Source organism: Lynx rufus, unplaced genomic scaffold (genome assembly GCF_022079265.1).
Source record: "Lynx rufus isolate CCGP_SWC_20201006 ecotype Redwood Valley unplaced genomic scaffold, mLynRuf1.p SCAF_4, whole genome shotgun sequence".
NCBI lineage: Eukaryota > Metazoa > Chordata > Mammalia > Carnivora > Felidae > Lynx > Lynx rufus.
The window spans coordinates 7802101-7814586 of NW_025814856.1; the positions used below are offsets into that span (position 1 = coordinate 7802101).

Sequence of the window (12486 nt, forward strand, 5' to 3'; positions counted from 1 at the left end):
GGGTCTGACCCCCCTGCCCCCATCCGTGCCCCACCTGCCTTCTATGTTTATGGGATGAAACTCTTCATCCGGCCACTCATGGGCTGATGGCTTTGGAATAAAGATCAAGTACCGGGAGTGTCAGAGAGATGGCATTCGATGAAGTTGGGGGTGGGGGGTGGGGGTCACACGGTACAGAGCACAATGGCTCTATGGGGCAATGGGACTTTTCTGGGAGAGGAGGCCTCTCCCACATCCATGGTGGCAGGGACCAGGCCCCTAGAGGGAGAAGAGGGCCCCCTCAGGTCGAGGAGATGGTAGCTGTGTGCCGGGCCCCGTCCTTCCGCCGCAGCACAAAGTCTCTAGGGGCGGCTGGACTCATTGCATAGAAGACATTGGCGTTGTCAGGAATCGGCAGCTCTGGCCAGGGGTGGACATGATGGTAAAAGGCCTGCACCACCTCGTATCCCACCACGGAAGACCGAAGTAACCTTCTGCCATTTACTCTGGCACGACCACCTTGGGTCCCTTCGGCCAGTGCTGAGCCGTCCTCTCGTGGGGAACCTGGACAACTTCCCGCTCAAAGCCTGCACAACCTCAAGTCTCTCCCACCACGTCCGCCACGGACCTGGACAACCGCCCACTATTTCTCTCTGGAGTCCACGCAGCCTGTGCCGGAAGGCTGGACAAACTCGGGTCACCCATCCCAAACAACTTCCTTTTCACCCGGCCAACTCCCAGCCAAGTTCCCGCCGCCCTCACCATGAACTTGGACACCTTCTGACTTCCTACATCCAGCCTGTGTAGTCTGTGGCCCTCGCACTTGATAGTTGAACAATTTCCTATATGCCTTCTTAACGTCCCCCCAAACTCATGTCGTGTCCTCTCCTTCTTGAGAACTGGGGAACCTTCGATCTGTGTCTGGATTGGGCATCATCATGTTCCCCCTACCCTGAATTTCAATACCACGTGGCGTGCCACATTCAGAGACTTCAGGGTCCCCATGCTGAGCTGGGACAAACCCATTTCTTCACAAACTCAAGCCCAGACCCCTCTTTAGACCCCCACCCCGCCAGGCTGAGCCTGAACAACCTCATGATCCTACAAATTTAAGCCAAGGCAACCTCCTTTCCTCCCTCTCCCATGTGACCCTGGACAATTTCATTTCCCCACAGATCCCAACAAGACACCTGTCATGTCCCCCTTTCTCTCACACAGCCAGGGCAACCTCATGACCCCACAAAATCAAGGCACGGATATTTTACTGCCTCTTACCCCCACCCTGCTTTATCTTACCCTTACTCTGTGTCCAACTGGAACCACCTCATGGCCCTGTTAAGGCCAGTCTTGACCCTCGTCAACCTGCTGTCCTCCTAACTAATCCCCAGTCCAGCCTCCAAGCAGTCCCTACTCACCCCTGTCCCCCGGAAGGACTTGGAAAAGTTGGTAGTCACGGGCCCAGGGCTCGGCCACATTGTGCTTTTGCAGGGCTCGCTGCACCACGCTGGGGGCCTTGTCCTGACTGGTGAGCTGGGAAGAGAAGGTGGGTGGTGAGGTGTGACCGCCAAGTTCCAAGGGCAGGGCTGCCCCGGCAGGTTCCCGGCCCAACCCCTCACCAAGATGCTCCGATACAGGTTCCCGTGGTCATTGTCAATGCTGACGCGGATGACTCGAGCCTCTGATCCCTGCTGCCCCGGTAAGGAGATGTGAGAGCCGCTCAGAGGCAAAGCCAAGGGCCGGGGGCCTGCCAGGTCCGGGCTCAGGGGCAGCTGTAGGCAGTGGGGGTGGGGGCTGAGTGGTGGGAGCCTTATACATCCCGCTACACAACTGGAGCCTGGGGACGGGCAATCAGGGTGCACTCACGAGCCCACATCTACCCCATCCCATCACATACAGACCTTCGTGCCCTGTTACAAAGACAAACTTACACATGGCCAATAGACACATGAGAAATCCTATGTACACGGACAGCAGCAAATACACACATACGCTTATGATTGTTGTACATCCACAAGTCCATCAACAGCCCCGTTCACGGTCCCGTGGATACTGGGGATATTTATGCCCATGTTTCCACTCTAGGTATGCGCATTCCTGGGGACACACATATCCTTGCAAAGGTGTGATCACACCCAAAAGTGCCCTGTGGGCAAGCTGACTCATGGGTCCAGGTCCGAGCACAAGCCAGACTGAGGGATAATCCCTCAAACAGGGCCATGGAGATGCACGGGGTCTCCTGGACAGACACCCAGGGTGCTCAGCCAAGCACGTGTACAGCCTCTTATGTACACGCCTGGTCATGAAACCACACACGCGCGTGCGCACACACACACACATACACACACACACACACACACACACACACACACACACACGGCCCTGGATGCCCACAGTCCCACACGCACACAGGCAGTCTCGGTACCTTGGTGGTGGGGCTCTGGGGCCCTGGAGAGGCCGGGGGACTGCCAGGAGGAGGGTCTCTGGTTCTAGGACTAGATGGCGGGGACCCTGGGGAAAGACTGAGGGAGATACAGAGCCTGAGGTCGAGCGGCTGCCCTGACCTCTGACCCTGCCATCTCCACTCCTTTCACTAACTGGCATACTCACCTGGAGGTGGGGGACGAGGGGTCCCCAGGACTCCCACCAGGGGATGAGCCCTTCTCTCGGGACAGCTTTCTAAAGATAGAGACGAGGGATGAGGAGGAGATCAGTCTCGGGCCCAGGAGCGCTCTCCCGTCTCTGCCCACCCCTGCCCCCACGCACACCCCGAGACTCACGCACTGAGGCGCTTGGTGAGGCTGAGGCGCCGTCGGATGCGTGGGGAGCTGGGGCAGGAGGCAGCTGGCGGCTCAATGACACGGGAGACATGGTAGCTGAGGAGTCAAGGTGCACATGGGGTGGGGTGGGGCCAGGAAGCAGCAGGGAATGAGCTGAAAGCTTGGCTAGAATCAGTGAAGAGCCGCATTTTGGGGGCATGGGGGGTGCGGCAGGAGTTGGGCACCAAGTGTCAGTGTCAGGGTAGTAAATGGCGGGCTATTAGGCCACCGGGGTCTTATTAGTTATGAGAAGGGACGGCTTGGTTGGCAGGTCACGTGGGGATTGGCTGCGTGGGATTGAGGAGTAAAATTGGGTCAAAGATAGAGTTCCAGGTCAAGTGATCATTGGGGTCAATGACTGGGGCAATGGATTCAACAGAATGAAAAGAAACGGTTGGGAGAGGTGAGTTGGATGGTCAGATGCACATCAAAGTTGGAGTCAGTTATTCAGAACCGGGGGCCAATGACTGGGCTCAGAGATCCAGACTGGGGTTACAAATGGGGTCATAGGTCAGATAGGGTCAGAAGGTGGGGAGGCAAACGGATGGGACAGGTGACTGGAATGGCCAGCTGTCCATTAAAGGCTGAAGTCAGAGAGTCAGATGGGGTCAAAATCTGAGGTGAACTGGGACCCTCGGTGGACTGGGGAAAATGCAAGGTCATAGGTTGGGGGTCGGGGCTCAGGAGGGTGTCTAAGGAGGTGGAGCGATACGTGTGTGCCATCGCGGGGGGATGGTGGCTGCACTGAGTCACCTCTGCTCCTCGCTGAGCTGGCGCTGGGCACGCAGGGCCACCAGGATGGGTGGGCGGGGACTCAGGCAGTAGTTCCGACAGCGCTTCTGCAGCTGCTGGATGTGGGCCAGGATCTCCCACTCCTGAGGGGGCGGGGCCTCTGAGAACCTGCCCTGGCCCTGCCCCCACCCCGTCCCCCCCATGCCCACCCAGTGCCACTCACCTTCCTCCTCTTCTCAAAGTTGATGAGATCCCCCTGGGGGCAAACTTTGTCTGAACTGGAGCCTCCAGAATCGAGGACTGAGGGTCAAGGTCAGGGGCTGGGGATGTCAGGAGCCCCACTGCGCTAAGGGGGCTGGGGTAGGGAGTGCGGGCAGGGTCAAGGGGAGGATGTCAGGAGGCCCACTGTGCTGAGGGGAAGTGGTGCTGGGGTCAGGAGTCAAGGGTCAGGGGTCAGACCTCCAGCATGTCCGGCAGGGCTGTGTCCAGCATAACCAGGTCCGTGAGAAAGGTGCCAAGGTAAGGGACAGGGCCTGGGGGCAGTTTCTGTGGCCCCAGAACTCCAGTCACTCTCAGCCATCACTGACCCCATCACGTAGCACCCCATTCCGTGAAGGTTCTGCTCGTCCCCCCATCCCAAACCACCTCACTCACTGGGGGCGGGCTTCCTGGGAGGGGGTCCTCCTCTTGGGGGCCCTCGGTGGCCTCCTCCTGGGGGAAGGGAAGAACTGAGCAGTCCTGGGGTCTCTCTGACCCTTTTCTCAGGAAACATGCCTCAAGACCCACCACCTACACCTGTTTGCCTTCAGCGGCCACCAGCCAGTTGTAAAAACCAAACCCAGGGAAAACCGAACAAGGGAAGCGAGCCGATTAGCAGCCTCCTCCAGGGCTGGCCTCAACCCGGGCGAGAAGGCTTGTCCCGGCCTGAATGGCACAGGCCTGCTATCCATACCCTGAGCCTTGTCTTCACAGCATCGCTCTATCTGGTAATTCATTACATCATCGCTAGGCCGTTATTATTGCGTTGTGTGTCTCCCTATATAAGGCCTGATATCCCCCCCCCCCCCCCAGGGCAGGAACCTCGTCTGTCTGGCTCATGGTAGGAGTCTCCTGGCACAGTGCCCGCCACACGGTAGGCGCTGAATTCAGAGCTCCCTGCTCCTTGACCTCTTATCCTTATTCGAGACATGCATTCACTCACAGATATTTATTGAGCAGCTACTCTGGGCCAGGCTCTGTTCTGAGTGCTAGGGAGGGAGCGGTGAGCCAAAGAGACCAGAAAATCCTGGCTTCGCAGAGCAGACATTAGCCAGGGAGAGGCAGCAATAACCAAGCTGCACATGTACCAGGCAGAGATAAGGGCGATAAGGCAGCAAGCGAAGCGAGACCCGAGGAAGGTGAATGTGAAGAATGTTCTGGGCCGAAGGAACAGGCTTCACATTCCATCTAGTCTGGATTCACCCTAAGAACCAGCACCCAGCTGCAGTTAAAATCTAAATCTGGCCTACACCTCGTCTGCCTTGCGGGCACGTAAGTTTTAGTTTTGCTTCTCAAAGTCAAGTCCAACACAATTTTATTTTTTTACTCTTTGCTAGGACTCTGGCCCCAAGCGACCTTCTCCATGTAACTTCTGGTATTTGTTGAATGAATAAACAAGGCAGTCACTGCGTGTGAGCTGTAAGGAGGGCGGCCGAGGCAGTAAAGCCCTGGGGCTGTCCGCTAACACGGGGGGAAGGTCATTGCTGAGGTGTGTTGGAAGGACACCGAATGTTATGACAATGACAAGCCATGCCCTGCCCGGCCCCAGGTCCCTTTTTTGGGGCCGGGGATCCTCGGGGTCCACACCCATCTTTACCTGGGAAAGAATCTCTCTACTGCTGAGGTGGTTGTTCTCATCGGAGAAAATCTGCGAGAGTTTTCTGAAAGTGGATAACCGTTCCCTGGGGCGGGGGCAAGAGAGGGGTCACGGATCAGCGCCTGGGAAGGTCAGAGCGACGCTGGGGAGGAGGAGGGCCCGCCCCAGCGTCACCAACCCTCCTTCCCTCCTTCTCCCGTCCTCACCGGCTAACGGCGCCCCAGCTCCGCTTGAGGCGGTAGATGGGGTTAGACTGCAGGGCTGACAGTATGGCGCGCAGGGAGGAGAAGTTCCGCAGTTCGCGGCAGCGCTGGACGGGTGGGGCGGGGGCGCTGGTCACACCCCAAGCCTGACCCCCAGCTATGATCCACCTTTGATCCGAGACTTCTGACCCCAGGCCAGACTCCTACAACTCGCCCCCCATCTGACAGGCTACCAAGAGTCAGCCTCCTCCCTCGGGATCCTCCGCTCTCCCCCACCTGCCCCTCCACTCCTTACCTGGCACCTGTCCCCGTTCCTCGCTTCTCCCCGAGCCCTAGAGGTACCCACAGTATCTCCCCAGGACCCAGAGCTCTCCTCCCCGAAGCTATGTCTCACCCCGCGTGGGTATCAACCGTTTACCCTCTTTCCCCCCTCTTCCCCCCCTCCCACTCTAGTGGGCCCCCAATTTGTTTCTCTTCTTCAGCCTTGAGGCTCTTGCCCCGCCCCTACCCTACCCAGTCCCTGTAGGGACCTCCGCCCGCTTCTCCGGGCTTCGGTCCTTCCTCCAATCCACGGCCTCCCCATTACCTTCTCCCACCCCATCTTCTTATCCCTAAACCCACAGTGTCCCTCCGCAGTCCTGGACCCTAGCCCTGGACCCCTTCCAGGCTTTCCCTTAGGTACCTCGCAACCCCAACCCTCCCCTCGTTGCCAGAGCCCTGTCTTGGGCCTTCCGCCTCCAGTCCCCGGCCTCTCACCAGGCCTGTTCCCCACCCCATGCCCCACCCCCGCCCCCCACCCCCCAACAAGCACCTGGGCGATGCGGATCCACTTCTCCAGCCGCTGCGCCCTCTGTGGGGCCGCCAGGCCCTGCGCTCCGAGCACGGAGCCCAGCACGCAACCGATCACCATGTTGAACTGGGTCACAGTGGCGCGCACAGTGGGGGCAGTGCCTGCGGCCCCTGGACGGTCTCGCTGTGACCACACGGAGCCCAGGCACTCGCAGGGCCGCACCCGAGAAAAGAGCTCCTGGGCGAAGGGAGGCGGTGGGGGTGGGTGGGTAGGATCTGTGCTCCGCGAACCCGCCCCATTACCGCGTCCCACCCGGGCCTCACCACATCCATCAGGGTCAGCTGCTCGGCCACTTCGTCTACACTGAAGTCTAGGAGCTCAGGGCCTTCCCGCGCCACTGCTTCCTCCTCTTCCCAGCAGCCTTCTGGGGAGTCTGGGCGTGGGGTCTGGGTAGCTCCAGGAGGTACTGAGGGAGTATAAGAAGGGGTTCGAATCCAGGACTGGCTTTGAGACCTTGGACGAGTGCCTTAGTGTCTCTGAGTCTCACTTTACTTATCTGCAAAATGGAAACCTCCCTGAGGATTTTTAAGGGTGTCAGAGCAACAGAAACGTTCATTTAGTGCCTTGGGTGGTAGTCCACACTAGGCGATTTAGCACAGTAACCCAGTGAGGGAGGTATTATTATCTACCTTCCACAGATGGGGAAACTGAGGCAGGAAAAATTTGCCCTAAGTCGCACCTTCAGGGAATGGCAGGGCAGGGATTTGAAGCCAGGTGCTTACAGGTTACAGTAGAAAAGAGAGGTTTGTGGGTTTTGTTTTGTTTTGTTTTTGAACCTATATGAAAATAAGATCTGTCTACCCTATTGTGGCGAGAGGTGGTATAATTTTGTAGGGAAGGGAAGGCTATTGGCAGTCCCAAGTCCAAATCCAAATTTGTCCACCAGGCTTGCTATGTGAACTTTAACCTCCCTTGTGCCTTGATTTCTTTATCTGGATTTTTAAAAAATCAAACAGGATCATACATACTAGACTGCCATAAAATAATCAATAGGAAAGATTTTTGGGGCGCCTGGCTGGCTCAGCCAGTACAGCATGAGACTCTTGATATCAGGGTCGTGAGTTCAAGTCCACGTTGGGCGTGGATTCTATTTAATTAAAAAAAAAAAAAAAGAGATTTTTTCCATAGTGGGATTCGGTGGTGGCGCCCCCTAGGGGACATTTTGGAAATTGAAATCTGCCACCAGGGAGCTGACAGGCTCAGTGAATTTGTGCCACTCCACCTCCAAATGCCACTTCAGGACATTTGCGTCTTTGGAAAACCTGTTTACAATAATCTGCACCTACAACCCAACTCGCTTGCTCATGACCACCCATTAGTTTGGCTCCAGGACTGCAAGAACTGTCAAAGTCTGGATCCTTTTTGTTTGGAAATTACGAGTGTTCGCCATTCTGGAAAGCAATGTCCCCAGTGTTTATGCTACTGCACCTGTGTGGTGCATTAGTTGGTGTTTGTGACTGTCACATTCACCATGACGCTATGAGAGTCAAAGGCTCTGGACAACGTCATCACGTCCCCTAGTAAGACATGCCTAAGGGCTAACACAGCAACAAACATAATTTATTATTGTATGAACTGCTTTCACTTTATTTCTCCTTCATATTAGAGTTACAGCACCATAGTATTATTTTTTACTTACCTTTGTAAGTGCATTTAATTAGCTGTCTTTAATTTCAAATTAGGACAGATGGTGTTGCAAAATCATAGTTTTAAAAAGTTGTCATTGGAAAAAAAATTGCACCTCAATTAATCAAATCTGTAGGTCTTACAGCAAATATGGGGATAGAAGAACATGCTACATGTCACCATGAGACAGCGAACAGGTAAGTGGAGAATGTGAGACCTTCCTCAGGACAAATGACTCATCCCCCCCGCCTCCCCGCCCAATGACATAAACAAAAGGCAAAGGGAGAATGTGATAGAATAAAAGAGACCTAAGAAATGAAAGACCAAGTGCCCTGGGGTGCCTGGGTGGCTCAGTCAGTTAAGCCTCCGACTTCGGCTCAGGTCATGATCTCATAGTCTGTGAGTTCGAGCCGGGCTCTGTGCTGACAGCTCAGACCCTGGAGCCTCCTCCAGATCCTGTGCCTCCCTCTCTCTCTGCCCCTCCCCTGCTCACACTCTGTCTCTGTCTTTTTCAAAAATAAATAAATATTTTTTAAAAAGTCCTTGGCAGTTAAGGTGCATACCTAAGTATTTACGAGTGAAGTGACATCAGCATGGGATCTGTTTTCAAGTTATCCTGAAAAGACATTTTTGTGTCAAATTCTTAATTGTTAAAAATGAGCAAGGAGTGTCTGAGGGCTCTTTATATCATTCTCTCTACTTTCCTGTGTGTCGGAAATTTTTCATACTAAAAAGTAATGCCCCCCAGAAAGATGTTAAAATGCAGTGTGTCCCAGAGCAGGGCCCACAGTAGGTGTCCAATAAATGTTCATTTCTCCTCTGACTTCAAGAACTCAAGGACTTCAATTCAATAGAATTGTCTGCAGTGGTGGAGACATTTTGCTACCTGCGCTGTCTACTATGGTTATAGCACTAGAAATGTGGCCAGTGTGACCAAATCGCTGACATTTTTATTTTAAGTTCGGTGTCTATAACCCCATGCGGCTAGTAGCTACCCCATTGGACCATTTAGCTCTAATGCCTTGAAATCAGCTGGCGAAATCCTGCAGGCAGAGGAAGAAAGACACTTAAAAAAACCAAGAGGGAAGACGGAGGGATAAAATATACATAAATAACCGAGACTTTGTCACCAGGGAGAGAAAAAAATAGCTGCTACTTTGTAAAGCAGAGAGGAATGTGGCCGCTTTAATCTGAGGATTAAAAGATGGGGGTTAGGGATTTAGATGCTTTTGTGATAGGGATCAGTTCGAACACAGATGGGTGAAAGATGATACTTTATAAGCAGGATGCAATTATTCAGTCAACAAATCTTGGTTGTTCCTGCCCCTGGGGACAGAGTCTGCGACAAGGCCAATGAGTGCTCTGCAGAAAAATAAGGCTGGCGAGGACGCAGAGTAGGGGGATATATTTGCTGGGAGACGATCAGAGAAAGCAGGTCTGAGGAAGTGAACGGAGACCTGAATGAAGTAGGTAGATATTTTTCCCTCCCCCGCAAAGCTCTCTACAACACGGGTGGGCAAACTCGGTAAAGGACCAGATAGCTTGTTGATGCCTCTTCTACAAGAAAATAGCAATCGCACTATGACTTTTTATGTATTTTCGTTACAGGTGGTAGATTCCAATAAGCGAGAATCCATGATAACAACAATAATGAAGATAATACTATTTGCCAAGCCCTCGCTGTTTACTTATATCCTTGTTTACTGTTGTCCTCCCTAGGGAACTGGGAGCTCTGTCCACTGTTATTTCCCAGAGCCAGTAGCTACGCATGTATTGAATGAATAAAGAGGTCAATCAGGCAAATACTATTATCACCCCCCTTTCACAGATGAGGAAACTGAGGCTCAGAGACTGAAGTGTCAAGGTCAGTCAGCAGATGGCAGAACTGGGATTTGAATTCGGCTCTCTGTGGCTCCTAGGGTAAGTAGCAATGGGAGGAGTTGTAGCTAGAAACACAGGGCGTCCTGACCCAACGGTAGAGTGTTTTTTGTGCTGAGGATTAGACAGATGCTAATATGTTAGACAAAAGGTCCATCTTACAGGTGGGGAAACTAAGGCTCAGACGGGGTTAAGAACTTTGCCCAAGATCTGTAGCAGCTCTGTGAGGGGAGAAGGCCCCTGGGGGACGGGTCGTGGAGGAAAAGTCCTGCTCAGGGCACTCTCGTGCCCCATACTCCTCACCTGTCCACGCCTCAGGCTGCCCCTTGTCTTCCTGCTTTCGCTCGTCCTCTTCCAGGAAATCTCCCAGTAGCTTCTCTGCCTCCTGGGCCTCGGGCCCTGCTGGGGCCGCCCAGCCCAGAAAGGTGCAGACGCTGCCTAGGTCCGAGTAGGCAGGGGGAGCCCGGAAATCCTGAGGGTGATCCCGCAGCCAGGAGCCCAGCACGGACACCACAGCCCTGGTCAGAATGGAGGGCCTCAGAGCCCAGCCCAGAGCTCTGGACCTTGGGGGCCCCTACACCTCAGATCGACCTTGGACCTCTAGGACACCCTACCCTCACCTATGGGAGACCAACCTTAAGTTCTTGTTGACGGGCAGACCTCCTGCCTCTGTCTTCTTGATCTCTGTCCTGGGAAAAGCAATCCCCCATCAGGAGAAGAGGGAGGCTAGGGGGAGCTTAGGGGGAAGGAATGCAGGAGCGAGCACCCAAAGGAGAGTCTGGGGGTGAGAACACGGAGGTTACCCGTTGGTACTGACCCTGGAGGCAGGGGCGGTGGCGGTGGTGGCAGGAGAAGGCCCAGCACACGGGCAGTGGATACAAAGGCCCTGTGGGTGGCCAGGAAGGCAGGCACGAAGCCCGGGTCCTGCTCGTGGTCTCCAGACACCAATTCCCCCACCAGCCGCTCCAGCCTCGCGGCCCTCAGCGCCCGCACCTTGCTGGTGCGGTAATGGAGGAAGGCGTCCGCAGCGGGACTGGAGGCCTGCGGGGCAAGGGCGGCAAAGGGACACAGAGGAGTGGCCCCGGAGCACCCCCTTTCCAATTAAGCCCGGCGCTAAGCAGCGCTCTTACGTCTGGTCCCGCCCATTGCTCGGAATCCGGCCTCCTGGATTCATTATTCTGCTCCAGGCCCAAATGACCCTCGCAACTCGCCCGGGACCAGGTCGTCCTCCGGGCCCCGCCCCGCGCCCTCACTCGCTCGCCCCCACCCCTCCCCGCGCGGCTCCCAGCTCTCCCGACGCGCTTCGCTGGTCTTTCCCGCCCCAGCCCTCCACCCCGGTCCGCTCTCACCCGGCTGCCTCTAACGACGACCCCTCCCTCCAGCGCCGCCCACTAAGCCTGGCGGACCTAGGCCAGGCCTGGCGGACCTGCCGTCCAGTTTAGTCCCCAGGTCCCCGCTCCGGAAGCGCGCGGCCAACCGGCCCGCCGCGCGCCTCGACCCCATTCACCAGGCCGCCCCCCGGGGCGCCTTTCTGCCGCGACCACGTCTGCCTCTAGGCCCCGCCCCTCCCTGGGGCTCAGCCCCGCCCCTCGGCTTCGCCCTCACCTTTTTTGCCTGCGGGCTCCTCCACTCAGCCCCGCCCTCACCTGGTCGCCTCCGGCCCCGCCCTCCGGCCCCTTCCTCACCTGGCTGCCCCCAGGCCCTTCCCTCGGGCTCGAGCGCTGACTGAGCTGCCGACGTAAGGACACGCTGAACACCGCTCCTTCCTCGGTCTCCTCGCCCCAGTCCTGCAGCGGCGCCTGGACGCGGAGGCGGGCTGAGGGCGCCGCGGGGGGAGGGGGCCCGGGACGTCGGCGCCCCTCTCCCGCGAGGACTTAAGTCCGGGGCGAGGACTCCCGGCACCACTCCCCCTTCCCGGTCAGACTCTGCGAAACTCGGGGCGGCGTCCCGGGCTAGGGAAGTCCCCTCGGCGCCGCGGGTACCCTCCTCCCTGGTCCTGAGAGGATGGAGTGGCATTCGGGGACGTCCTAGGGTCCAGGCTCACGGAGTCTGTCCCTGTCCCCTCCTCCCCCCCCCCAGATGAGCTCGGAGACGCCCCCATCCTTAAGAGGTTACCAGCCACTTCACTGGGTCAAGGACCGGGAGGCCGGGTTGGGAATCAAGTGTCCGATTTGAGGGGAGATAGGGTCCGGAAGGCGAGGACCTGGAGCTTCGGGACCTTGGGATCGCCAGGGATGTGGCGTCCGGGACCCCTGGTCCCCTTACCAGGGCGAGGTCCTTGCCCGCTGTCCGATCCATGGCCAGTGCCCGTCCCGCTCCACGGCGCGGCTGAGTGAGGCGGAAGGGCCGACGGGCGGCGGGCAGTGGCCGGGCGTTGGGGCCCGTGGGGCAGGGCGGGGCGACCTGGCCATGCAGGGGCGGGGCAGGACCCACGGCTCTCGGATGCCCCCAGCTGGACCCCAGCGCCAGCCCAGGCCCAGGGAAGAGAGGTCCAGGCTTTCCCTATAGGGGTATATCAATCTGTGCTCAGGTGAAAGGACACCTCTC

General features: G+C 56.7%; 1 protein-coding gene across 2 annotated transcripts; it reads right to left on the bottom strand.

Moving 5' to 3' along the window:
- Positions 1 to 280: 280 nt before the first annotated feature.
- Positions 281 to 12237, bottom strand: RGL3 (ral guanine nucleotide dissociation stimulator like 3). 2 transcript variants are annotated; one of them, XM_047097398.1, is made up of 19 exons: positions 12205 to 12237; positions 11625 to 11738; positions 10757 to 10980; positions 10575 to 10628; positions 10243 to 10457; positions 6699 to 6841; positions 6397 to 6612; positions 5589 to 5692; positions 5383 to 5467; positions 4182 to 4238; positions 3987 to 4073; positions 3751 to 3783; positions 3549 to 3670; positions 2757 to 2852; positions 2587 to 2655; positions 2402 to 2498; positions 1596 to 1748; positions 1395 to 1509; positions 281 to 399 (listed from the first exon to the last, which is right to left on the bottom strand). In XM_047097398.1, exons 1-19 carry the CDS (start codon positions 12235 to 12237, stop codon positions 281 to 283), a joined length of 2136 nt encoding a protein of 711 aa, XP_046953354.1. The 2 variants fall into 2 exon arrangements, with proteins under 2 accessions (XP_046953354.1, XP_046953353.1); XM_047097397.1 differs by having other exon boundaries at positions 2402 to 2516.
- Positions 12238 to 12486: the final 249 nt, after the last annotated feature.

What these genes read in the sequence shown, in the direction of transcription:
- RGL3 (XM_047097397.1), bottom strand. Translation starts at nt 12,237, where the DNA reads ATGGATCGGACAGCGGGCAAGGACCTCGCCCTG. An exon ending in CGGGCAAGGACCTCGCCCTG is followed by an intron (nt 11,739 to 12,204) that starts GTAAGGGGACCA and finishes CTCCGCGTCCAG; the next exon opens with GCGCCGCTGCAGGACTGGGG. An exon ending in TCCCAGGAAGCCCGCCCCCA is followed by an intron (nt 4,074 to 4,181) that starts GTGAGTGAGGTG and finishes CTGGGGCCACAG; the next exon opens with AAACTGCCCCCAGGCCCTGT.